General features: G+C 44.1%; 2 protein-coding genes across 11 annotated transcripts in view; both read left to right on the forward strand.

The window, feature by feature from the left end:
• Positions 1-23,090, forward strand: part of LOC5521692 (mucin-2) — a gene marked incomplete at its 3' end in the record, with an annotated part of 35,810 nt that extends 12,720 nt beyond the window's left edge. Inside the window, exons 3-9 of the mRNA XM_048721289.1 lie at positions 7,245-7,355; positions 14,652-14,681; positions 15,497-15,880; positions 16,428-16,865; positions 16,990-18,528; positions 18,815-20,803; positions 21,091-23,090. Coding sequence (XP_048577246.1) covers positions 7,286-7,355; positions 14,652-14,681; positions 15,497-15,880; positions 16,428-16,865; positions 16,990-18,528; positions 18,815-20,803; positions 21,091-23,090 — 6,450 coding nt within the window. The remainder of the gene's footprint in view (positions 1-7,244; positions 7,356-14,651; positions 14,682-15,496; positions 15,881-16,427; positions 16,866-16,989; positions 18,529-18,814; positions 20,804-21,090) is intronic.
• Positions 23,044-24,433, forward strand: part of LOC5521794 (mucin-19) — a 73,731-nt gene continuing 72,341 nt past the window's right edge. For all 10 annotated transcript variants that reach the window (XM_048723235.1, XM_048723247.1, XM_048723245.1 and 7 more), the window contains exon 1: positions 23,044-24,036. In XM_048723235.1, the coding sequence (XP_048579192.1) occupies positions 23,139-24,036 (898 nt within the window). In that variant the 5' untranslated portion in view covers positions 23,044-23,138. The remainder of the gene's footprint in view (positions 24,037-24,433) is intronic.

Below are 24,433 nucleotides of genomic sequence, written 5' to 3' on the forward strand. Positions count from 1 at the left end.
ATTGGCATTTGCCATTTGCACTGACAACGTTTTTTGAAATAGGTGTATATAAGCTGGGTTCCTCTGAAAAGTCGCCCATATGGGTTGAACGTGCGCATTCGTATGTATACTGACTTGCGATTTTCTATGGTTTAATTCAATTTAAATTAGTTTGCAAACAAACAAAAACAAACAAAAAAGAAACATTGATAGAAGGGCTGTTTATTCTACTTGTTTTAGCAGTAGTCCTCGCTGATTCGGGTCATTGAAAGCGCGAGTAGCAAAAACTGCGACTTTTAAGTCCGAGATACACGAGGGAAAAGCCTCTGTTATCAGGGTCTTTGTTTGTAGGGTAAAAAGAGAAAGCATTTGCTAGCAAGGCGAAAGGAAAATCATGATTTTCACAAACTATTTTTTCCACAATTATTCCCAATCAACTAAATATCAAACAGAAAGAATAGGCTTGACATACTCGCCAAAGCTTTTCAAACGATAAGATACAAATAGTATTAAATTGAGTTGAGTCAATGATTCATTAGTTCAGTGGTCGGGTAATATGTCTGAACTTTTCGGTATTTTTTCAAAACTTTTTATAAAAAAGATTAATAATACTCTACTTGGGGTGTTTTCTTTTTTATATGTTATTTACCAGCTGGGAGGTCCGTATCGTGAAATACCGTGACCAAGGCCAGTATTTTCAAGGCCGAAGTCGCGGTATTTCATGATACGGACCAACCCTTAGCTGGGAAATAACATTTTTTATTTTTCCTCAATAGATTTTCCAACTTTGTTTACCTTACGGACTTATGGTTGCACGAGGCGAGGTTTCGCTTCTGACTTTCGTCAATGTTTGTGAAGATTTTGTTCGCTCACGATCATTCAATAAACTCCATTTTGTATTTCCACACAACGCTTTTATTAATCCTCCAGAAATACAGAACCTCCAATGAAGACATTCTCTGAGTTTTGAACAAGAATTTAGTCCAAATTGATACGTCGTTCTCAACTCGAATTGATCGTAGAAATGTCTTCTTTCACTTTAAATCCTCCACAGAAGATAAGATATATTCACTAAGAGAACTTCTCTTGAATGTGGATACGTAAAGCAGGTTATGCAGGTAAATTCCTAGAGTGATTTGTATGCGACAATTTCAAGTTTGCTGAAAGTTTATTTGTGATAAAAAAAGGCAGCAAATGGTCTCTTCATACGAAAAAAAGAACGACAAATCACTCTAGGAATTTACCTGCATAACCTGCTTTACGTATCCACATTCAAGAGAAGTTCTCTTAGTGAATGTATCTTAGTAGACACTGCGAAATTATTATGGCGGGAAATTGTCAAACACAGGGAGTTTCCTTAATTAAAGTCAATGATTCTAGATAAAATGACAAATAAAATGCCGTTTTAGTGTGAAGATCTATAACCTCGGGAGTAAAAATCCCGTTTTCGATGGTCATTTTACAAATCAACTCACTATTTTGAGCTTTGGAGGTGAGCGGTCCGGTATCGCGGGGTCCGTATCGTAGGATACCGGGCCTCACGAGAGCCAATCAGAGCTCGCGATTTGATGGATACCGGACCCCGAAAAAAATAAATAAAATTATTTCTAATCCTACTACAGGTAACCGCACTCGGATGAAAAATGGAAAAAATCAAAGAAAATAGACTTCATAGTGGACTCACTTTATTTTGTCTCTTTGGGATGTCTCCTGAGTATTGTGGGCCCATTTTACTTACTCGTTTCCCTTTCAGCACCCATACAAGAAGATAGAAAAAAAAAAAGAGAGGTTGAACCCTAGAGCATTTTCCGTAGGTCCGAGGTCTCCGAGAATTCGGCCCTGAAAATATCGAAAAAAAAGCTCAAATCACCTCAAAATCGGTAAGCAGTACGCTCTAAGGTTAAGCTAGAAGGCCGAATGAAGCTAAAGTCGCTACCCCTTTTTTGCGTATAGCATGAATTTTTCACTTCGCTGACTTTGAACGCTCCGTCACGATGCTTGACTCGACCAGCCGTGCACCCAACCGACATTTCAGTCGGCTTGGTAACCGCTCCTCTAAGCAAAGATATCTCCTCGCCCTACCCCGGACCTAGTAAAACCATTTGATAAAATCTTAAGCAGCCACCCCAATTTTCCATTTTTTCATCAAAATACAAATTCTCTTGCGTACTAGAATACAAACCGACTTTATTTTCTTTAATTTTTTCATTTTTTCATCACTATACAAATTCTCTTGCGTATTAGAATACAAACCGAGTCCTTGGGTTACCTGTGATCCTACACAAAAGACATAAAAATTCTTTACAACAGCGAGCGCTAACGGCGCCATTCCAGTGCATGTCAACTCGCCTTTAAATTTCAAGAAGATACTTCATCGTTTGGTGGTTCATCTATTTTGACTTATTTTGCAATTTCCTATTTACCTGGGACACATTTTTCTCCCGAAGAATAATATTTTTTAGTGTTAAAGGTAAAAGTTCACAGGGTTGTTGACTGATGATGCACGAATTCTCCTTACACGATTTTATGCTGCGCCATCGCATGACCTTCATCATGTAATGAAAGTGACCAATAAGCGTTCACGAGTTGGCTCACAGAGCCTTTGCTTTATACATACCACATAAAATCCCCCCGGGGGTCCTATCGTTTAGAAAGACCAAAAACTGTTCCTAAGGGGTGGTTTACTTATCTCTTGGGTTAAAAATCCCTTCGACCACACCCAACTTGCTATCTATCAGGGGTAAGAATCTCTGTTGACCACTTAGGGTTAAAATCGATTTTGCCGACGATCACCCCCCGCCTGTATTTATCGGAGTGCCCCCCCCCCCCCCCACCTAGCCAGACACTGTCGCTGAATCTGTTTAAGTTTATCGCATTTTCTATACTTTCACTTTCACTTTCTATACTTTCGCTTACGCGGCGCCTCCGCTAAAAAGTTCATGGATTTTTAGCTGTCTACAATACGTTACTAATCACACAAACACCCGCCGTATTGCTATGAGTTTTAAAAGTCATAACGCCAGCAGGCTGTCGCTAGGCTTTCGGTATGTAGGCTGATTCAATCGTTACGGAGACATTTCTTTGGTCATTGGTTTACAGTGAGCGCGCAGTAATTATGTGATAGGTAAGGTTGTTGATCTCTTGCGAACATCAGCCTTCGAGATAAGCGCGCCTAGACAAGGCCCACTAAGCCACGATAAAGAACGCGTCTAACCTACATACACTGTTCCCCACTTAAGCACGGGGAGAGAGAGCTTACTATCTACGCGTCTAACCTACATACACTGTTCCCCACTTAAGCCCGGGGAGAGAGAGCTTACTATCTACGCGTCTAACCTACATACACTGTTCCCCACTTAAGCCCGGGGAGAGAGAGCTTACTATCTACGCGTCTAACCTACATACACTGTTCCCCACTTAAGCCCGGGGAGAGAGAGCTTACTATCTACGCGTCTAACCTACATACACTGTTCCCCACTTAAGCCCGGGGAGAGAGAGCTTACTATCTACGCGTCTAACTAACATACTCTGTTCCCTACTAGCCCGAGGAAAAGAGCATACTATTTACGCGTCTAACGACCTACATAAACTGTTCCCTACTAGGCCCGGGGAGAGAGATCATACTATCTACGCGTCTAACACCTACATACACTGTTCCCCACTAGGCCCGGGAAGAGAGAGCTTACTATCTACGCGTCTAACGACCTACATACTCTTTTCCGTACTAGGCCCGGGGTGAGAACATACTATTTACGCGTCTAACGATCCACATACACTGTTCCCTACTAGGCCCGGAGAGAGCTTACTATCTACGCGTCTAACGACCTACATACTCTTTTCCGTACTAGGCCAGGGGTGAGAACATACTATTTACGCGTCTATCACCTACATACACTGTTCCCCACTAGGCCCGGGGAGAGAGCATACTATCTACGCGTCTAACGACCTACACGCTCTTTTCCCTACTAGGCACATGAAGAGATCATACTATTTACGCGTCTAACACCTATACACTGTTCCCTACTAGGCGCGGGAAGGGAGAGCTTACTATCTACGCGTCTAACGACCTACTACACTGTTCCTAACAAGCCCCGGGGAGAGAGCATACTATCTACGCGTCTAACGACCTACACGCTCTTTTCCCTACTAGCCACATGAAGAGATCATACTATTTACGCGTCTAACACCTATACACTGTTCCCTACTAGGCGCGGGAAGGGAGAGCTTACTATCTACGCGTCTAACGACCTACATACACTGTTCCTAACAAGCCCCGGGGAGAGAGAGCTTACTATCTACGCGTCTAACTAACATATACTGTTCCCTACTAGGCCCGGAGAGAGCTTACTATCTACGCGTCTAACACCTACATACACTGTTCCCCACTAGCCCCGGGGAGAGAGCATACTATCTACGCGTCTAACGACCTACACGCTCTTTTCCCTACTAGCCACATGAAGAGATCATACTATTTACGCGTCTAACACCTATACACTGTTCCCTACTAGGCGCGGGGAGAGAGAGCTTACTACCTACGCGTCTAACATAAACTGTTCCCTACTACCCCCGGGAAGAGAGCATACTATTTACGCGTCTAACGACCTACATACACTGTTCCCTACTAGGCCCGGGGTGAGAACATACTATTTACGCGTCTAACGATCCACATACACTGTTCCCTACTAGGCCCGGAGAGAGCTTACTATCTACGCGTCTAACGACCTACATACACTGTTTCCTACTAGCCCCGGGAAGAGAGCATCTACTCGTCTAACGACATACATACAGTCTATTGATGACTGCGATGCAGTATGTTGGTCTGTTCCCGTCTTTTATATAAAAATGTTTTTTTTTCTCATTTGTTATGTGTAAGTTTTTTACGAGAAGTGACGAACAAAAAACGCGTTGTTTTTATAGTTTGGCCCCCTACTTGTTTCCCTGGAGTGAAGGTCCTAGTGTAGGTGAAAGCAAAGGAAATGACTAATCGACCAAAGATGTTGCTGAGAAAATCAAACGTAACCAAAATAAACAATTTGAGAGGCATTGATCGTAAGCGCCGCGTGTGGCGAGTTCTTAGCATCCTCTGCTCCATACACACAATTATTATAGAGAATGGAATAATATTGTTACTTATAATCTGCTAAAAACAATCATGGTGTGGCAATGCTAAAAACGTGTGACGTCATAGGTGGCTTCCTGTCCTAGGAAGAGGGACGGACAATTATATATTCTAGGAGGGGGGAGCTATGTGTACGTGTTATTTTTTTGCTTATCCATTGGCTTTTCATTAGTGCGAATTTCGATTTTGTTTTTCTCGCTTTTGGAGCCATTTTTTGGAGTTTTGAAAAACTTGGCTATTAATTATTTTTTTGATGTTTGTTTGATGTGGTTGTGATGTCTTTTATTCAGTGAAACGTTTTGTCACTTTGTGATATCAGCAAACGGGGAAACGAATGATATTCGAGTTAGCCAAATTGAGAGGCATTTATATTATATTGTTTATGCAATTTTCTTAATAATCGAGAATTCAGATCGTAACAATTGAAAATATAGTTTCTCTATCCGTAACTCTATCCATTTGAAAAATGTCAATCAGCATTCCTTCAATAATCCACTTCTAATTCTTTGAATAGTCTTTTTTTTGGTGTGATAAAAAATATCTGATTTGACATGCCCTTAGGGTTTTCTACTGACTTGTTATTCGATTTGGATTACTTAAAAAAACACGCAAATATTATATATATATAATATGGTAGCCTACATCATGGGGCGTTTGATATAAACTATATGTGAACTACCTAGACACACTGCAGAACATCGCATTAATTTGGGATTGGTGGGCATCAAAATTAAAAATACCCCCCTCTCCCTCCTGATGTTTTGAGCTCAAGGCATGCTAAGTATGGAGTTGAATTTAGGGAAAAAAAATAAATAAGTAGGTTCCAAATGGTATACTTTGTACCCATTTTCAACAATTCAAAGAGGTTTGTGTTTGTACCCATCCCAACAACCTGAACGGGGAGGGAGTGGGGTAAAGGTGAAAGGTCATAAGTGGCTCAAAGTTTACTTAACGTGAAGCATCGCACATGAATCTTTGGTTTTCTTAGTCATCCGATTACTTGAAATATTGAAAGAACCGTAAGACGCATAAACTAGATGCACAACTGTTGATGTAGGACCTTAACTCCAGGGGAGCTTTTAAGCATGTCCTGGATCTTCAAGCACTTTATAAGCCAGACGAGGTCGGGAACCACAAGACAATTGCTGCAGATATTATTTCATCATACTCTTTATACTTTCCTTGAAGACGTACTCCTGACTGATATTCTGTTCATTAAGTCTGCTGTTAGTTGATTTTTTTAAAACCAAAGTTGTAGGAGACGATAAGTGTTCTATCGAGTTTTAACATTATACCAAGTGCTGGAGCGTCGGTATTTGAAAAGCATCCCCTTAAATAGTCTGAAAGTGATGAAAAACCCATAGGTAAAAAGGCTAATAGACGTCCTTGGGACCAGAAATTAAAAAAAAAAAAAAACTTAACTCGTCTAAAGCCTCGAGCGTCGCAAACCATGCATATGACACCACCCACGACCGTTTATAATTCAGCTTTATACCTATGAACTCGTAACTTTCACTTAGTATTCTATGAGTCTAGGTAATACCGTACCATTAGTTTTGTATCATCTATGAGTCTAGGTAATACCGTACCATTAGTTTTGTATCATTTCAGCAATTGTAGGATTAGGGCGGGTTTTCCCGTTTCCTCTGAAATCTGACCTCCCCCTAACACTTCTGTGCTTCATCTCCGCCACTTTCGCAACGTTGTTCAAGCGCTTCACGTTTGCACGTGGACAACTGGCCGTTTGCTTCGTCTTATACTCCACTAGCGCCTACCCTTCTGGATCCATAAATTGGGAAACAATTCCTGGACTTAGACAATTATTTCCAGGTAGATTACCACATAAGCTCACTTTTGATCGAGCGATCTGATTATTTAACAGCCGCTTTAATTATTATTATTATGATTGTGGAAATTCGAGAGTTTAGAAAAGGTCACAAATGACAGGAACGCGAATTCGCGACGTAAACTGTCTTTAAAGAATATTAAGGAATGTGATCCGACCCCGGCGTCTAGCTAGAACCAAAGATTGACAAACGGCGTTCAAGGATAAACATCGTGACAACTTATGTAATATAAACCGGGACAACAGTGAGCATCAGACAGGCAGCTATTCGCTGACTGACTCGCTCTTATTCCCTCATAGGGCTGCTGTAGAGGTCGGAGAAACTCCCTCATCTCAAGACCATGAGAGTTCTCCTGAGCTCTTTGCTCTGTTGTGTGGTACTAGCAAGTATTTCGCTTCCTTTTGGAAACGGTAAGTAGCTCCAAGTCTTGGCCATAATTTTGTGCCGGCTCTAGAGTTTCATATTGTCTTGAGAACTCCCGCCCGGCGCGAATATCTCTATTAAAGTTGGTTGTCTGTTTAGCCATAGATATAAGCATCCTCTAAATTAAATAGGCTGAAATTCACACATAATCACTCAGTACTTCGATATTCTCGAGTAATTCTGCACATTTTTTCGTTTAAAGTAATGATCATGGAGAAATGTTTTCACCAGTTCATATTTAACCTCACTAACCTTTTCCGGCGAACCTAACGCAACTCACCACTCGAGTATCACAAGAAATGTATTCTTATCTTGAATGAGCGGCACTTATTCCAGCGTAGAATGGTCTATTTTCGATTCCGATCATCTAATAATTTCCTTATGGATCTGAGGTTAAAATGAATAATCTTTTTCTCGTATGATATATCAAGCAATCAGCGATTATCTAGAATGTGAGTTTGATGTTCGCTTTAAGAGACAATCTCGCATAATTTGTTTCTCATTTGATGAAATATTTGAGATGCTATCAGACTAAATTTTATATACCGCGATAAAACAATTAAATTCAAATGTTCATTTTCAGGCCGCAATGTCGCAGCCTAGACCTCTCATTAGCCGCTTTGTTTGGACAGGGTTTTCGTTTTGCACGGGCATTGCGGTAATTCCGCCTGGGCGAGGTCAGCTAAATATTCACACCGGATATGAGTCGTTTTCTTGCTCAAACATTTAACAGGATTTCGTCAATGTTCCCTGGGGCGCCACGGAGTAGTGCCGATTTCTAGACCCTCATTCAGGGGCCTTTGTATGTCGTGACTAGAGTCCTTTGCATTGTATAGCTCGTCACGGGACGTTTTGGTACCCCCCTTCCTACCTGGGGACAGTTAACGATACCGTAGACCCAAATGGCTTCATTTCGGGTGAAATTTTTTTTATTATGCCATTCGATGACAATAGGCACAGTATAGATGATTAGCAAAAAAATACCACCAAAATCTTAAATACTCCGCCAGATATTAAAATAAAAAAAACAGAATTCGAACGAGTGGAGCGTTATTCTTGAAGGTGTCAATAATCCAATAATCCTGTTTACTTAGCTCAAAGTCCCGCGATCAACATCCGGGGAACTTAGTTTTACGACTTTTCCCTCTAATTAGCATACAAGCGCGTACGGGCAAGCGCGTCAGTATCATTATCGACGTTTTATCCGAGATTTATCCGTATTTATATCAACTTTATAAGCGTTTACTCTAAATTTTGCATAGTTGTAAACTACGCCAAGATTAAGTAAGAAACCTTGGCTTCCTTCGATGAAGGCTAAGCGAGGAAGAAAGCCTAAAACAGAGAGTTGTCTCCGTTCGCGGTGTTTTCAAGTTTTCCGCGCTCTTCTTTTCTTCGGTGCAAGCTCGCTTCGGTCTAGGCATCTTCCTTCACTTGCACGACTAGCGCTATGACATTTGAGCGCCTAAGAGTTTTCCCGCTGCGTGTAGAGCATGCAATGTGATTGGGTGCCATACGCGGCTCTATTTGCTCTTCGTCTGTCATTACTGTCACGCTGCCTCTAATGTTTACACAACTTCAATTCCCGATATCTCGCAATTAAATTTCACCCCATCTTACTCTAAATATGTGAATTAAAGGTACACTTCTAACCTCCCGATTCCTGCGCAACTTGGCAAGCGTCTAGTATAGATATTGTTCTGTCACACCGTGCCGCGGATAATCAATAGCTTTTTTTGCTACGGACTTTTAAGTTTTAAGTTAATTAAAATTAGCGCGTTGTAGCCAAAGAAGCAAACTTATTCCACGCCTAACTTTGACTCTTGATTATTAATCAACGAGGCTGTGTGACGTCAAATGTAGACACGGTTTGTCAGTTCAGTACATGACGAAAGATATAAAGCAGATCCCGGGAGGTTGCGCGCTTTTGGTGTGTATAAATAATTCGCATGTTTAAAAGTGGTCGATTTCGCACTTCGGACCAGGCAAAAGCACTCAAAATTAAGCGCGTATAAAAAATGATTATTTTAGGAGGAAAGTACAACCATTAAGCTTTAAATTGATATATAGTTTGTTGGCATTTGCTTTAATCCGACGCGAGCGCGAGCGATTTTGCCGGCAAAATCGGGGTAATTACCGCTTGGGTCTACGGTATCCTTAAATAATGTCTGATTTACCACACAGCATCTATGCTACCCGTCGTGCTTTGAGAGCAAAATAGAGCAAAATATTCAAAGTGTCACGCATGAATTAGAAAAATGTCATGCGTATACGTATAGCGTGAGAAAATGCATTGTCAGCCATTTTCGTAGACAAATCTTTCCTAAAACATTTCAGGATTTTGCCATTATCTGTCTCATGCTTTAACTGATCCATGTATTTTTAGGACTATAGGTTTTTATTTGATGTTATTTTGCCAATTTTTTTCCAGTCTCTTTCATAACGCAATAAGCAAGGGTGGGTTTTCAGCAGATCATCTTCCTCGGCTGAGGGCAAGCCTAAATCCCATTTTCCCGGCTTTTGTGCCCTAGCCCTGTCGTTTCCGCTGTTGTCTACCCTCTGTTCCCATTCCTGTTCAAGGTAACCAATCCCTGCCTTGTAATAAGACAAGAAAACAAAAAGACAAAAAGCATGAGCTGTGTAAAAATAAAAATAAAAACAGAAGTAATCATCTAAAAACAAAGTTTTATACTTCATTTACCAGATTCATTTATGGTTCCTTTTTTTACACTTTTTTTGCTAGGTTCACAAAGACTTTTCAACATTCATTGTCCGATACTACTCGTTTTCTTAGTAAGCAATGGCCACCTAGAATTTAAATGCTTTGAGGAGAATGGGAAATTCTTCGAATTTTACAAATATCGCAAGGTATAATACAAAGTGTGGAATTGTTTTTTTAAAGCGCCTTGCCATCTTGTCACGGTGGGTTATCAAAGTATTTAGTCCTTCTGCTAATCTCTCTGCAAACAAAGCTTTTACATTAGATGAAAACTATGCGCAAGGTCTTTGTTTTGGTGTTCGGAAAGTAGGCGTACATGTGGTGCTTGTGCACGTGGTCTCTGTGGGCCAAGTAACCGCGCGCCTCATCCACTGATCACGGGTACATCAGGCTCATGGCGAGTGTGAAGGGTACAGTAGACCGACCTTGCACTGTCTCGCTGACATCTGCTGCTTCTCAATTCCATCAGAAATTTACATTCTAAGTGATTTAGTCGTTTTGTATTCTGTAAAGCAACAGCAAGAGCTCGAAGCCACTAAAACAGCGTCTTCTAGCGGAATTGAGCAACAGGAGAGGTTTCTAAGATATTACACGGTCAAACTGGGATATTTATTATACCGCTCGCCGTAAGCCTGGGCTAGTTGTTTACCACGATACCTTTGCCATTCGATACTTTTGTTGTGTTTTCCTTAAATTATTTTGAAATGGTTAAAGCTTGATTTCCGTGCGGGGGTCATGCTAGGGTCGCATATGATCAGATATAGATTTTCTGAGTAGAAATTATCACGCATGCCATTTCACTTTGAAGCAGGACAACGACTTCTCCCTAAGAAAAATGAGAACACCTGAACGAATGGACCTTTCGAGCACACAGCTTTTAGATATAATGAAGTAGCTTAGTAGGTTAATCGATTGCTTGGGCTAATACAGTTCTAGACGGATGAATTTTCGGATTTGCACTAACGTCTGATCACTACCCGTGTTCTACTGGGTGGCCACTTAAATGAAAGAGATTAGTATTGTTTGCAGACTAAACAACAACTACAGCGGGCAGACTCATCATCACACAACAGTAGATTAGTGAAGGGGTTAATGTTTGGTCGTCATTAAGTCTAAAGGTGGAATAAATTATTGTTTAAGACGTGGGAATTGTGATCAAAAGATTTATGGAGGTCAAGTAGGGCTGATGTCACATTTGAAATCCTCTTTTTCGGTACTAACGCAATGCTGGACTGCGGGATTTTTTCTTTTTCTTTTCACGATTGATGCAATAATTGATCAATTCTAGCACCACTATACATTCTTAAGGTGTTCCGACCGCAGGCGGCTGCATAAAGCATGCTTGAAGATCCATTTTCTAATCCGCGAGTGGTACACTGGGAGATATATGAGATTCAAGGCTAGCGTAGCTGATAGAACGCTGTCATCTCTAGAGATTAGTGCTTCTTGTGTCGCAGGCAGGCAGGACACTGGTTGTAATATTCCTGTCGACATTTTTTCACCTCCACTTTCGAGAAGGTGTTTCTTATACGTTTTCTGAATAATCCAGAATCATGGGCTACGTAGATGGCAAGGGCACAGGTAGCTCAGGCTCACGGCGAGTGTAGGTTTATTACAGAGTTTGTATGAGCGAACAAATCTCGTTGAAATAAATATGTTGATTTGAAAATAAAACAGTAGCTTGACGTTGCTGCTACTCAAACCCGCCATTATTTGCCATTTTAAGCTGTTTTAGCCGCTGCGAATTCCCGTCGCCTATATAAAAGAGAAAAGGTTGCAAACTCCGACAACCGCCAAATTTGTGCTCAACAAACCCACCGATCCTTTCAAAATCCAGACTCGCACTGCAAAATAAACCACGCAGAATCATAGCACACATATTTATCTTTCCAGCCATACATTTCTATCGTCTATTCGTCCCCGTTTTGCCGTTTGAGCGGCGAGAATCTTTCTTTTGAATTTGAAAATATTCGTGATAGCGACGCTCGATGGGCCGTTCGTGGAGAAAAAGACAATACACGTCATGCCAAATTCTACCAGCCGGGGTAGGGTGCTTCGCATCAGTTTGAGCCCAGTAAAAGTATTGCACAGACTCAGAAGGAAAATCATTCGGTAGATGAGCTATGACCAATAGATATGCGCAAGCGGTATTTCTACAACAAGGAGGCTAAGATTTACCACCAATTTTCCCATACTGGACTCCGTCTTGTGTTTCATTCGAAATACCTGGGCATCCTCCGTATTTAGATTGCCTTCCAATTGTCATAAGCGAATTGCCAATTGCGATTGACATAATGGGGAAGGGAACGTAGTGGTCGAGAAAAAGAATAACCAAACGACGGTCTGAGACTCTGCTCTGGGGAAAAATCTCACAAAATATGTAGACTCGGTCTCTCATAAGTCTAACTGTATTTACATCATATTGAATCCAGGGGGGGTCTTTTTTATCTTAGTTCCGAGTCCAATGTCGTTTTCCAATTTTCTTCCTTGCTGTTTTAAAGTCACGGTTTATTGCGTGACAGAGATTGATATGTTTTTATTTATTACGCGCTATGATGAAGAAGAAGAAGATGAGACAAGGTGATTGTCTGCGCTCTAATTCCGCCAAAAGAGATATGCGCTTTTAGCCTGCTGCAATTTATACTGAAAAGTGCTTATTACGTGTATATGACCGCATTTGTATTATTTAAAATGTATGGATTGCAAAGAAGATCCCTCACAGTTGGGCGCTGGATTTCAAATAACTCCATCGAACGCGCTAGAAGTCGATAAAAGACGTCTAAATGGCGGACTCGGACCAAATAACTATCTACTTTATCAGCGGCAACTTGTGTGTCTAGGGCGACTGCTGTTCGATTAATGTGTTTCTTATCAATGATCAATTAAAATCAAAGTTGATTAAAAAAATCTTTTAAAAGTTAATGAGAAAATTATTAAATAATCATGTTCATCTCCGGCGGTACTAAACGTGCGTTATGAAGCATCTCGGTCAAATATCACGCATAATTCTTATAACCTTATAACATTCAATCATAGTTTGTAGTTGTTTAGTTTCCCTCTACTAACTATGTAGCAAACTAGCAGAGCTTCAAAAATTGACGCTCATTTTCTTGGCCGCGCGAAAGGGGATTTAATCGAGGGTATCATTTCCTGTTTTTTTTCCGGGAAAAATCTGAAACAGTACTACCCTTAAATTCGTTAAAATTCTTAGGGTTTTCTGTTGCAATGCCAAACACAGTGAAATGAAAACTATGTAAAGCTGATGTGTTATATAATGTTATATTTGAATATTGCAGATTTTATTTACGCGCGAAAGCCTTTTGCTTTTTGAATATCATAAGAAGAATATCATTAAAAATAAAAAGAAATCTGTAACTTATAAAAGGCTATATGGACTTTAAGGCCGGTTTCCAGATGACCGCACTCGATCGCACACTATCGGAGCGAATTCGACCGTACGATCGCATTCCGACCGGAAAGTGGTTTCAATATTATCGCATTCGATCGTACTCGATCGCAAACGTTCGCAGGGTGAGTTTCCATGTAATTGTAAGCAACCACTCGTCATATAGGGCGATCATATGGAAACGAGCCTTTAGCGACTGTGACAAAAATAAGAAGGGGCGTTCAGGGGCTCATAAGTAGAGGCAAACACCCCCTTCCCACGTCCTGGTATTGAATTAGTGTCACTGCGTTCACAAGTTAGGCTACGTCAGCTAGCCCGCGCGACAAACGTCATCAATGTAGCTGACTGGTTCGTCCTTGCGCTTGCATCTGAAATAGTCTGAGTGTTTTTATTCTGATCATCAAGAACACAGGCCAATCAACACTACTAGCTTATCTATGTGATCTCCCCTAGTTGTAAACTCCTGGTGACTCCTGGTAGACTTTTCAAAACGTTGGACACTAGGGGGGGGGGGGGGGTTATGATGGCCCTCAGAGCCCAAAACTTCATACCCTGAAAACAAAAGACTTCCCAACCCCAAAAATATATACCTGATGAGCCGACCAGCGCTTCATCGTAAGCTGAATTTTTATATAAAGGAATATATGAATGCTGGGCCCCAAAATACAATGACGTTTTTTGGATGTATACCAGGCAAAATTGTCTACCTAATCGGTACTGGGCTTGAACATAAAAAAATATCTTTAGATCCTAATGTCGTCCGGCCGATAAGAGGGTATAAAATATGTCGGTGCTGGGCTTGCACTAATAGAAAAAATGTCGTATTGCTTGTCAAGCTGATGAGAGGGTACTTTTTTGTAATATGAAATAATATGTTCACCTCACACTGCCATCTTAATTTTATCTCTTTTGCACCACCAATTTATCATTTTTTGCTCCCTTCATCCTAAAAATGTCCTCGGGGCGCCACAACGGAACATTCAGCATTTGTAGAGCGTGGCATGTTTTCTGTTCTATTCAGCATTTAGCAAAGCTGTATGATAGAGCTGTTTAAATCTTATTCTTTTCCTGTTCGCTGTACAGTTTCGAAAACTCTTAAGCTATGATAACCAACTATGGCTTGACCCTTTTTAAAAACAAAAATGTTTGTTGCTCTTTTAGGACAGGAGATTGAAAAGCAAACGGGACAAGGTAAGTGAAACTGTTAGACATGTGGCATGTACTGACAAATATTTGATTTACCATCTACAATTGAAGTCTGTAATCCTGCACGCTATTAAAGAGACATTTCCATCTCTTCACTCTCCTATTCTTTGATGTCCTTCTTGGTGATCTTTTGTTTCCTTTCCATTCGATTGATTAGCTGCTCTTGAATACTAGTAAAGCGTTGTTTGTGCTTGATTGGGTGCTGTCCCCTTTTGTCTTCACCGAAGCCGTTTCCACATGAAAAAGTTATGATACACATAGTGAGTTGTCCACTTGTCGCATTTATACAAAAAACATTTGCCTAGCGTGTCAAAACCTATTTAAATGCTCCAACGGTTATTCAATTTTGTACGTCTTGCTCCTGTGTTCACTCTACACAATAGTATTACACTAACCAAGAGAAGCCCTTCTAGTGTGAATGCACCATAGGTTATTCAATTATGTACGTCTTGTTTGGTGTTCGCTCTTACATTAGAAAAAGAAGTCCTTCTAGTGTGAATGTGCCATAGGTTATTCAATTCCGTATGTTTTGATCCTGTGCGCGTTCTGTCATTCGTACGTTTTGATCCTGTGCGTGTTCTGTCAAATAAAATTGCACTTATTAATTGTACATGGTTACGTTTATAACCAAAGTTTAAATAAAGACTCCTTCGAATGTAATACACCATGGATTATTAAATTACCTACCTATGGCTTTGGATTACCATACTCATTAATTTTGAAACACTCCGTACAAGCTTCAGTTCGGCAAAGGGTTTCGAATCATAGTAGTAGATTTTATTTCTGCATTTTTCTTCCAGCGCTTTGCCATCAAGGATGGATACCGTTCAAAGGTTCTTGCTATGTAACATTTGTTGACGGTAAAAATTGGTACGATGCGGAAAGCATGTGTCGAGATTTAGGAGGATATCTAGTAAAGATAGAGTCCAAATCAGAAGATGAATTTGTTTCAAGAGAACTTGCGCTGCCAGAGAATTTAGTATGGATTGGCCTTATGCGATCTGTGATAAACGATAGCTTTGTATGGGTTGATGGGTCCATGGCAAAGTACACTAACTGGGGAGTTGGAGAACCCATAGTGGCTGGAATTGGAAAACACTGTGTGCAAATGGAATCAGAAGCAATTTTCTTTTACTGGAAGACAGCATCGTGTTTTATGCGACATCCTTACGTGTGCGAACGTGGTAGGTATTCTGCATTCTGATATAGTGAAAGCATGACACACTATGCATGAGGTGTAAATGCATGTATAGCGGGTGCATGAGCGTCATGAGCGGGTACTTTTCTTGCATGGTGTTGGGAACACTGATCTATAATCTGACAGTTGTCAGAAAATAGATCAGTCGTCTTAAAATCAAGATCAAACGAGATCCAAAGAAAAAAAAAGAGATATACGAAATATAGAAATTTTGAGTCGATTTATTTCAGGTAAACCGATTTCGCTACATCTGCTTTTATACGCTGAAGTAAAAAAGACTGCGTAAAGTTTAATTATGTAATATAGACATGCTTACAAGACCACTCTCGAAAGAGATTCCCTGCTAATAACTTTGGGCTGTCAGCTCACCAAGATGCATACTTTATCTACTAATCCTGTCTAATTACTAGTCGCAATACAAAAATTATCACGTCATGTTTTTAAATTATCACGTCATCTTTTTCAATCATCACGCAATACCAAGAAACTCGCATTTAAACCTACAATATGCAATTAAACATACACACTTTCAGAGGCAATAATCTTTTACCCAACCACTGGAGAACCAACTACCAAAGAGGAAGTAACCACCAAATTCGTGGAAGCCGTAGAAGCAGGCCCGACATCAAAGAAATCACTCACAACTGTTACACCCACTACGGAATCTGTTGATGTGGTGTTTCCAAAGATCAAAACTACAAAGAAACCAGATAACACTTCTACTAGACAAAGACCAGTTACTACTGCACAATTAAAGACCACTGCTGCACAGGAGACCACTGTTGCTCCTGGAACCACTGTTGCAACAGAGACAACGGCTGCACCTGAGACCACTACGGCGCCAGAGACGACAATGGCACTAGAAACCACTGTTGCACCAGAGGCAACTATGGCACCTGAGACTACTGTTGTACCAGATACAACTGTGGAACCTGAGACTTCAACAACACTGAAGCCAACGGATGTCACAGGTATTTCATTTTGTACTGAGTTTATTTTTGCACTTTTTTTTACAAATGTCACAACGAGGACCATGTTAAAGTACATAATTTCTATTACTTTTTATGAGACATAATTCAAGTAAATTATCAACAGAAAAGCCTGAAGCTTCCCCAGCAACACCAGCGGAATATAGTACTACTCCAAGTGTCCAACCAGAATTAACAGAAGCACCACAAACCGATTATCCAACAACAGCGTCACCAGCAACTTCACCCTCAACTGTAGCACAAGAAAGAGAGACCACCATGGCGCACGAGGCAACTGCTGCACCAGCGACCACAACTGCCCCTGAGACCACAGTCATCACAGAGACCAGTGTGGCACCTGAGACCACTGCTGCCCCAGAAACCACTATGGCCGCTGAGACGACATCTGCACCAGAGACCACATTGGCACCAGAATCAACTGAGAATGCTACTGCACCAGAGACCACTATAGCACCTGAGACCACTATGGCACCTGAAACCACTATGGCGCCTGAGACCACTATAGCGCCTGAGACCACTATGGCACCTGAGACCACTATTGCACCTGAGACCACTGCTGTACCAGGGACCATGGTGCCGGAGACAACTGCTGCACCAGCGACCATTATTGCACCTGAAACCACTGCTGCACCAGAAACCACTATGGCCCCTGGGACCACAGCTGCACCAGAGACTACTATGGCACCTGAGACCACTGCTGCACCTGAGGCCACTGCTCCACCAGAGACATCAATGGCGCCTAAGACCACTGCTGCACCAGAGACAACTATGGCGCCTGAAAGCACTTTGGCACCAGAGACCACAGCTGCACCAGAGAAAACTATGGTACCTGAGACCACTGCTGCACCGGAAACCACCATGGCGCCTGAGACAACTGCTGCACCAGAGACCACAATGGCACCTGAGACAACTATGGCACCTGAGGCCACTGTTGCACCTGAGACCACTGCTGCACTAGAAACCACTATGGCGCCTGAGACAACAGCTGCCCGAGAGACCACTGTGGCACCAGAGACCACTTTGGCACCTAAGACAACAGCTACCCCAGAGACCACTTTGGCATCAGAGACCACCGCTTCCCCAGAGACCACTGCTGCACCAGCGACCACTATGGCACCAGAGACCACAGAAGCAATAGAAACGACTATGGCGACTGAGACAACAGCTGCCCAAGAGACCACTGTGGCAACAGAGATCACTGATGCACCAGCTGCCACTATGGCACCTCAGACTACAGCTGCCCCAGAGACCAGTATGGCACCTGAGACCACAGCTGCCCCAGAAACCACTGCTGCACCAGAGACCACTTTGTTGCCTGAGACCACTAGTGCACCAGCGACCACTATGCCACCTGAGCAAACAGCTGCACCAGAGACCACTGTGGCACCAGAGACCACTGATGCACCAGCGACCACTTTGGCATCTGAGACCACTGATGCACCAGCTATCACTATGGCAGCTGAGACCACAGCTGCCCCAGAGACTACTGTGGCACCAGAGACCACTGCTGCACCTGAGACGACAGCTGTCCCAGAGACCACTATGGCATTTGAGACCACTATGGCGCCTGAGGCCACTGTGGTGCCTAAACCAACAGTTACCCCATCAACCACAATCTCTCCAAAGACAGAAACTTCCATAACGGGTAATTTTTTACATGATTTATTGTCTTGAAAAAATTATTTAGTTCTAGGTAACAGTTTTTTGTTAAAAAGGAAAAGAAACAGGATTAAAAAGGAAGCAGTGGCATTTATTTCATCCTTGAGTTAACATGGATTTTCCTGCCCTTAAAAAAGCTGTTTTTTATTATTTTATAGCGGTTATTCGCTAGTTGTTTTTCCTATAGTCAGCAGTTTCGAAAATGTGCATCCTCTTGAAGCTAGTTTTCTAGTTTTGTTATCTCTTGAGATCTTTCGTTTATCATTCCATAGAAGCAACTAAGCCACCGGTGGATCAGCTTAAGACAAAGCAGCCAACAACAATATCGGGAGAAACGACTATTGTCCCTGAAACAACAATACCAGAGAGCACTGCTGCACCAGTGGATACCACTATTACCCCTGAGATCACTATGGCACCAAAGACCACTATTGCACGAGAGACCACTGTGGCACCTGAGACCACTATGGCACCTGAAACTACTGCTGCACCAGAGACAACTATGGCGGCTGAGACCACTATGGCACCTGAAACTACTGCTGCACAAGAGACAACTGTGGCGGCTGAGACCACTATGGCACCTGAGACCACTGTTGTTCCAGAGGCCACAATGGCCCCTGAAGCCACTGCTGCACCAGAGACCACTATGGCGCCTGAAACCACTTTGGCAGCTGAGACAACAGCTGCAACAGTTACCATTGCTGAGCCAAAAACCACTATGGCACCAGAGACAACTATTGTGCCTGAGACCACTGCCGCACTAGAAACCACTATGGCGCCTGAGACCACAGCTGCCCCAGAGACCACTGTGGCACCAGAGACCACTGATGAACCAGCGACCACCATGGCAGCTGAGACCACAGCTGCCCCAGAGACCAGTGTGGCACCTGAGACCACAGCTGCCCCAGAGACCAGTGGTGCACCAGAGACCACTATGTTGCCTGAGACCACTAGTGCGCCAGCAACCACTATGGCACCTGAGCCAACAGCTGCACCAGAGACTACTGTGGCACCAGAGACCACTGATGCACCAGCGACCACTGCTGCACGTGAGACGACAGCTGCCCCAGAGACCACTATGGCATCTGAGACCACTATGGCACCTGAGCCAACAGCTGCACCAGAGACCACTGTGGCACCAGAGACCACTGATGCACCAGCTATCACTATGGCACCAGAGACCACAGATGCAATAGAAACCACTATGGCGACTGAGACAACAGCTGCCCAAGAAACCACTGTGGCACCAGAGATCACTGATGCACCAGCTGCCACTATGGCACCTCAGACTACAGCTGCCCCAGAGACCAGTATGGCACCTGAGACCACAGCTGCCCCAGAAACCACTGCTGCACCAGAGACCACTTTGTTGCCTGAGACCACTAGTGCACCAGCGACCACTATGGCACCTGAGCCAACAGCTGCACCAGAGACTACTGTGGCACCAGAGACCACTGATGCACCAGCGACCACTGCTGCACGTGAGACGACAGCTGCCCCAGAGACCACTATGGCATCTGAGACTACTATGGCACCTGAGCCAACAGCTGCACCAGAGACCACTGTGGCACCAGAGACCACTGATGCACCAGCTATCACTATGGCACCAGAGACCACAGATGCAATAGAAACCACTATGGCGACTGAGACAACAGCTGCCCAAGAAACCACTGTGGCACCAGAGATCACTGATGCACCAGCTGCCACTATCGCACCTCAGACTACAGCTGCCCCAGAGACCACTATGGCATCTGAGACCACTATGGCACCTGAGCCAACAGCTGCACCAGAGACTACTGTGGCACCAGAGACCACTGATGCACCAGCGACCACTGCTGCACGTGAGACGACAGCTGCCCCAGAGACCACTATGGCATCTGAGACCACTATGGCACCTGAGCCAACAGCTGCACCAGAGACCACTGTGGCACCAGAGACCACTGATGCACAAGCGACAACTTTGGCACCTGAGACAACAGCTCGCCCAGAGACCACTGTGGCACCAGAGACCACTGATGCACCAGCTATCACTATGGCAGCTGAGACCACTGATGCACCAGCTATCACTATGGCAGCTGAGACCACAGCTGCCCCAGAGACTACTGTGGCACCAGAGACCACTGCTGCACCTGAGACGACAGCTGCCCCAGAGACCACTATGGCATCTGAGACCACTATGGCGCCTGAGGCCACTGTGGTGCCTAAACCAACGGTTACCCCATCAACCACAATCTCTCCAAAGACAGAAACTTCCATAACGGGTAATTATTTACATGATTTATTGTCTTGAAACAATTATTTAGTTGTAGGTAAGAGTTTTTTTGTTAAAAAGGAAAAGAAACAGGATTAAAAAGGAAGCCGTGGCATTTATTTAATTCTTGAGTAAACATGGATTTTCCTGCCCTTAAAAAAAGCTGTTTTATATTATTTTATAGCGATTATTCGCTAGTTTTTTTCCTATAGTCAGCAGTTTCGAAAAAGTGCATCCTCTTGAAGCTAGTTTTCTAGTTTTGTTATCTCTTGAGATCTTTCGTTTATCATTCCATAGAAGCAACTAAGCCACCGGTGGATCAGCTTAAGACAAAGCAGCCAACAACGATATTGGGAGAAACGACTATTGTCCCTGAAACAACAATACCAGAGAGCACTTCTGCACCAGTGGAGACCACTATAACCCCTGAGATCACTATGGTACCAAAGACCACTATTGCACGAGAGACCACTGTGGCACCTGAGACCACTATGGCACCTGAAACTACTGCTGCACCAGAGACAACTATGGCGGCTGAGACCACTCTGGCACCTGAAACTACTGCTGCACCAGAGACAACTATGGCGGCTGAGACCACTATGGCACCTGAGACCACTGCTGTTCCAGAGGCCACAATGGCCCCTGAAGCCACTGCTGCACCAGAGACCACTATGGCGACTGAAACCACTTTGGCAGCTGAGACCACAGCTGCAACAGTGACCACTACTACACTAGAGACCACTGCTGCACTAGAAACCACTATGGCACCTGAGACAACAGCTGCCGCAGAGACCACTGATGAACCAGCAACCACTATGGCACCTGAGACCACAGCTGCCCCAGAGACCAGTCTGGCACCTGAGACCACAGCTGCCCCAGAGACCAGTGCTGCACCAGAGACCACTATGGTGCCTGAGACCACGAGTGCACCGTCGACCACAATGGCACCTGAGACCACAGCTGCCCCAGTGACCACTATGGCACCGGAGACCACAGCTGTCCCAGCGACCATTGCTGCACTAGAGACCACTGCTACACTAGAAACCACTATGGCCCCTGAGACAACAGCTTCCTCAGAGACCACTGTGGCACCAGAGACCACTGATGCACCAGCTACCACTTTGGCACCTGAGACAACAGCTGCCCCAGAGACCACTTGGGCACCAGAGACCACTTCTGCACCAGAGACCACTGTGGCACCTGAGATCACTGCTGCAACTGAGACCACTGCTGCACCTGATATTACTGTGGCACCCAAAACCACTGCTGCACCCGTTACCACTCTTGCACCTGAGACCACTGCTGCACCTGATGCCACTGTGGCACCTGAGACCAAAATGGCACCTGAAACCACTGTGGCATCAGAGAGCACGTCTGCACCTGATACCACTGTGGAACCTGAGAGCACTCTAGCAGCTGAGACAACTGCTGTACCTGAGACTACTCTAACACCTGGAACCACTGTGGCACAAGAGACCACTGCTGCACCTGAGACCACTGCTGCACCTGAGACCACTGTGGCACCTGAGACCACTGTGGCACCTGAGACCACTGTGGTACCTGAGACCACTGTGGCGCTTGAGACCACAATGGCACCTGAAACCACTGTGGCACCAGAGACTACTGCTGCACTTGAGACCACTGTGGCACCTGAGACCACTGCTTCAGCTGAGACCACTGTGGCACCTGAGACCACTGCTGCACCTAATACCACTTTGGTACCTGATACCACTTTGGCACCTGAGACCACTGTCGCACCTGAGAGCACTGCTGCACCTGAGACCACTGTGGTACCTGAGACCACTGATGCACCAGCTGCCACTATGGCACCTCAGACTACAGCTGCCCCAGAGACCAGTATGGCACCTGAGACCACAGCTGCCCCAGAAACCACTGCTGCACCAGAGACCACTTTGTTGCCTGAGACCACTAGTGCACCAGCGACCACTATGCCACCTGAGCCAACAGCTGCACCAGAGACCACTGTGGCACCAGAGACCACTGATGCACCAGCGACCACTTTGGCATCTGAGACCACTGATGCACCTGAGACCACAGCTGCCCCAGAGACCACTATGGCACCTGAGACCACTGCTGCACCTGAGACCACTGTTGCACCTGAGACCGCTGCTTCAGCTGAGACCACTGTGGCACCTGAGACCACTGCTGCACCTGATACCACTTTGGTACCTGATACCACTGTGGCAGCAGAGACCACTGCCGCAGCTGAGACCACTGTAGCAGCTGAGACCACTGTAGCAGCTGAGACCACAGCTGCACCTGAGACCACTGTGGCACCTGACACCACAGCTGCCCCAGAGACCAGTGCTGCACCAGATACCACTATGGTGCCTCAGACAACTAGTGCACCAGCGACCACTATGGCACCTGAAACCACTGCTGCACCTGAGACCACTGTTGCACCTGAGACCACTTTGGCACCTGAGACCACCATGGCACCTGAAACCACAATGGCACCTGAAACCACTGTGGCAGCAGAGACCACTGCTGCAGCTGAGACCACTGTAGCAGCTGAGACCACTGTGGCACCTGACACCACAGCTGCCCCAGAGACCAGTGCTGCACCAGTTACCACTATGGTGTCTCAGACCACTAGTGCACCAGCGACCACTGTGGCACCTGAGACCACCATGGCACCTGAAACCACAATGGCCCCTGAAACCACTGTGGCAGCAGAGACCACTGCCGCAGCTCAGACCACTGTAGCAGCTGAGACCACTGCTGCACCTGAGACCACTATTGTACCCGAGACCACAGCTGTCCCAGCGACCACTGATGCACCAGCGACCACTTTGCCACCTGAGACAACAGCTGCCCCAGAGACCACTGTGGCACCAGAGACCATTGCTGCACCTGATACCACTGTGGCAGCAGAGACAACTGCTTCAGCTGAGACCACTGTGGCACCTGAGACCACTGCTGCACCTGAGACCACTTTGGCACCTGAGACCACCATGGCACCTGAAACCACAATGGCACCTGAAACCACTGTGGCAGCAGAGACAACTGCTTCAGCTGAGACCACTGTGGCACCTGAGACCACTGCTGCACCTGATACCACTTTGGTACCTGATACCACTGTGGCAGCAGAGACCACTGCCGCAGCTGAGACCACTGTAGCAGCTGAGACCACTGCTGCACCTGAGACCACTGTGGCACCAGAGACCACTGTTATGCCTGATACCACAATGCCTCCTTCAAAGACAGATGTATTTGTAACAGGTCATTATTTTTTTAAGTTATCCATGGAATGATCAAAGTTTATTTAATTAGAATGTCTATAGTTAATAGGAGAAAGTAGCATTTAATGTCTATTTGATTGGTAAAATGCTTTTTGTTTCATTCTATGCAATAACTGTTGATATTCCTTGCTGTTCTCTTTATATGTGTTTAGCAATTTTGATGAAATTTGAGTTTCATAATTTCCTTTTGATAATATCAGTTCTATAAGTATTCATTTAAAATTTTTCAAACTTGAAAAATTTTCACTGCAGTTTCGAGTAGTTTCGATTTAGATATAAGCTTCAACCAATGGAAAGCATTCGAAAAATCGTTATAGAACATTATTGTTTTTCCAAACCCTTTCATATTTACGTTTCTGCTGTTTTATTATTAAGAT

This window comes from Nematostella vectensis, chromosome 2 (genome assembly GCF_932526225.1).
Source record: "Nematostella vectensis chromosome 2, jaNemVect1.1, whole genome shotgun sequence".
NCBI lineage: Eukaryota > Metazoa > Cnidaria > Anthozoa > Actiniaria > Edwardsiidae > Nematostella > Nematostella vectensis.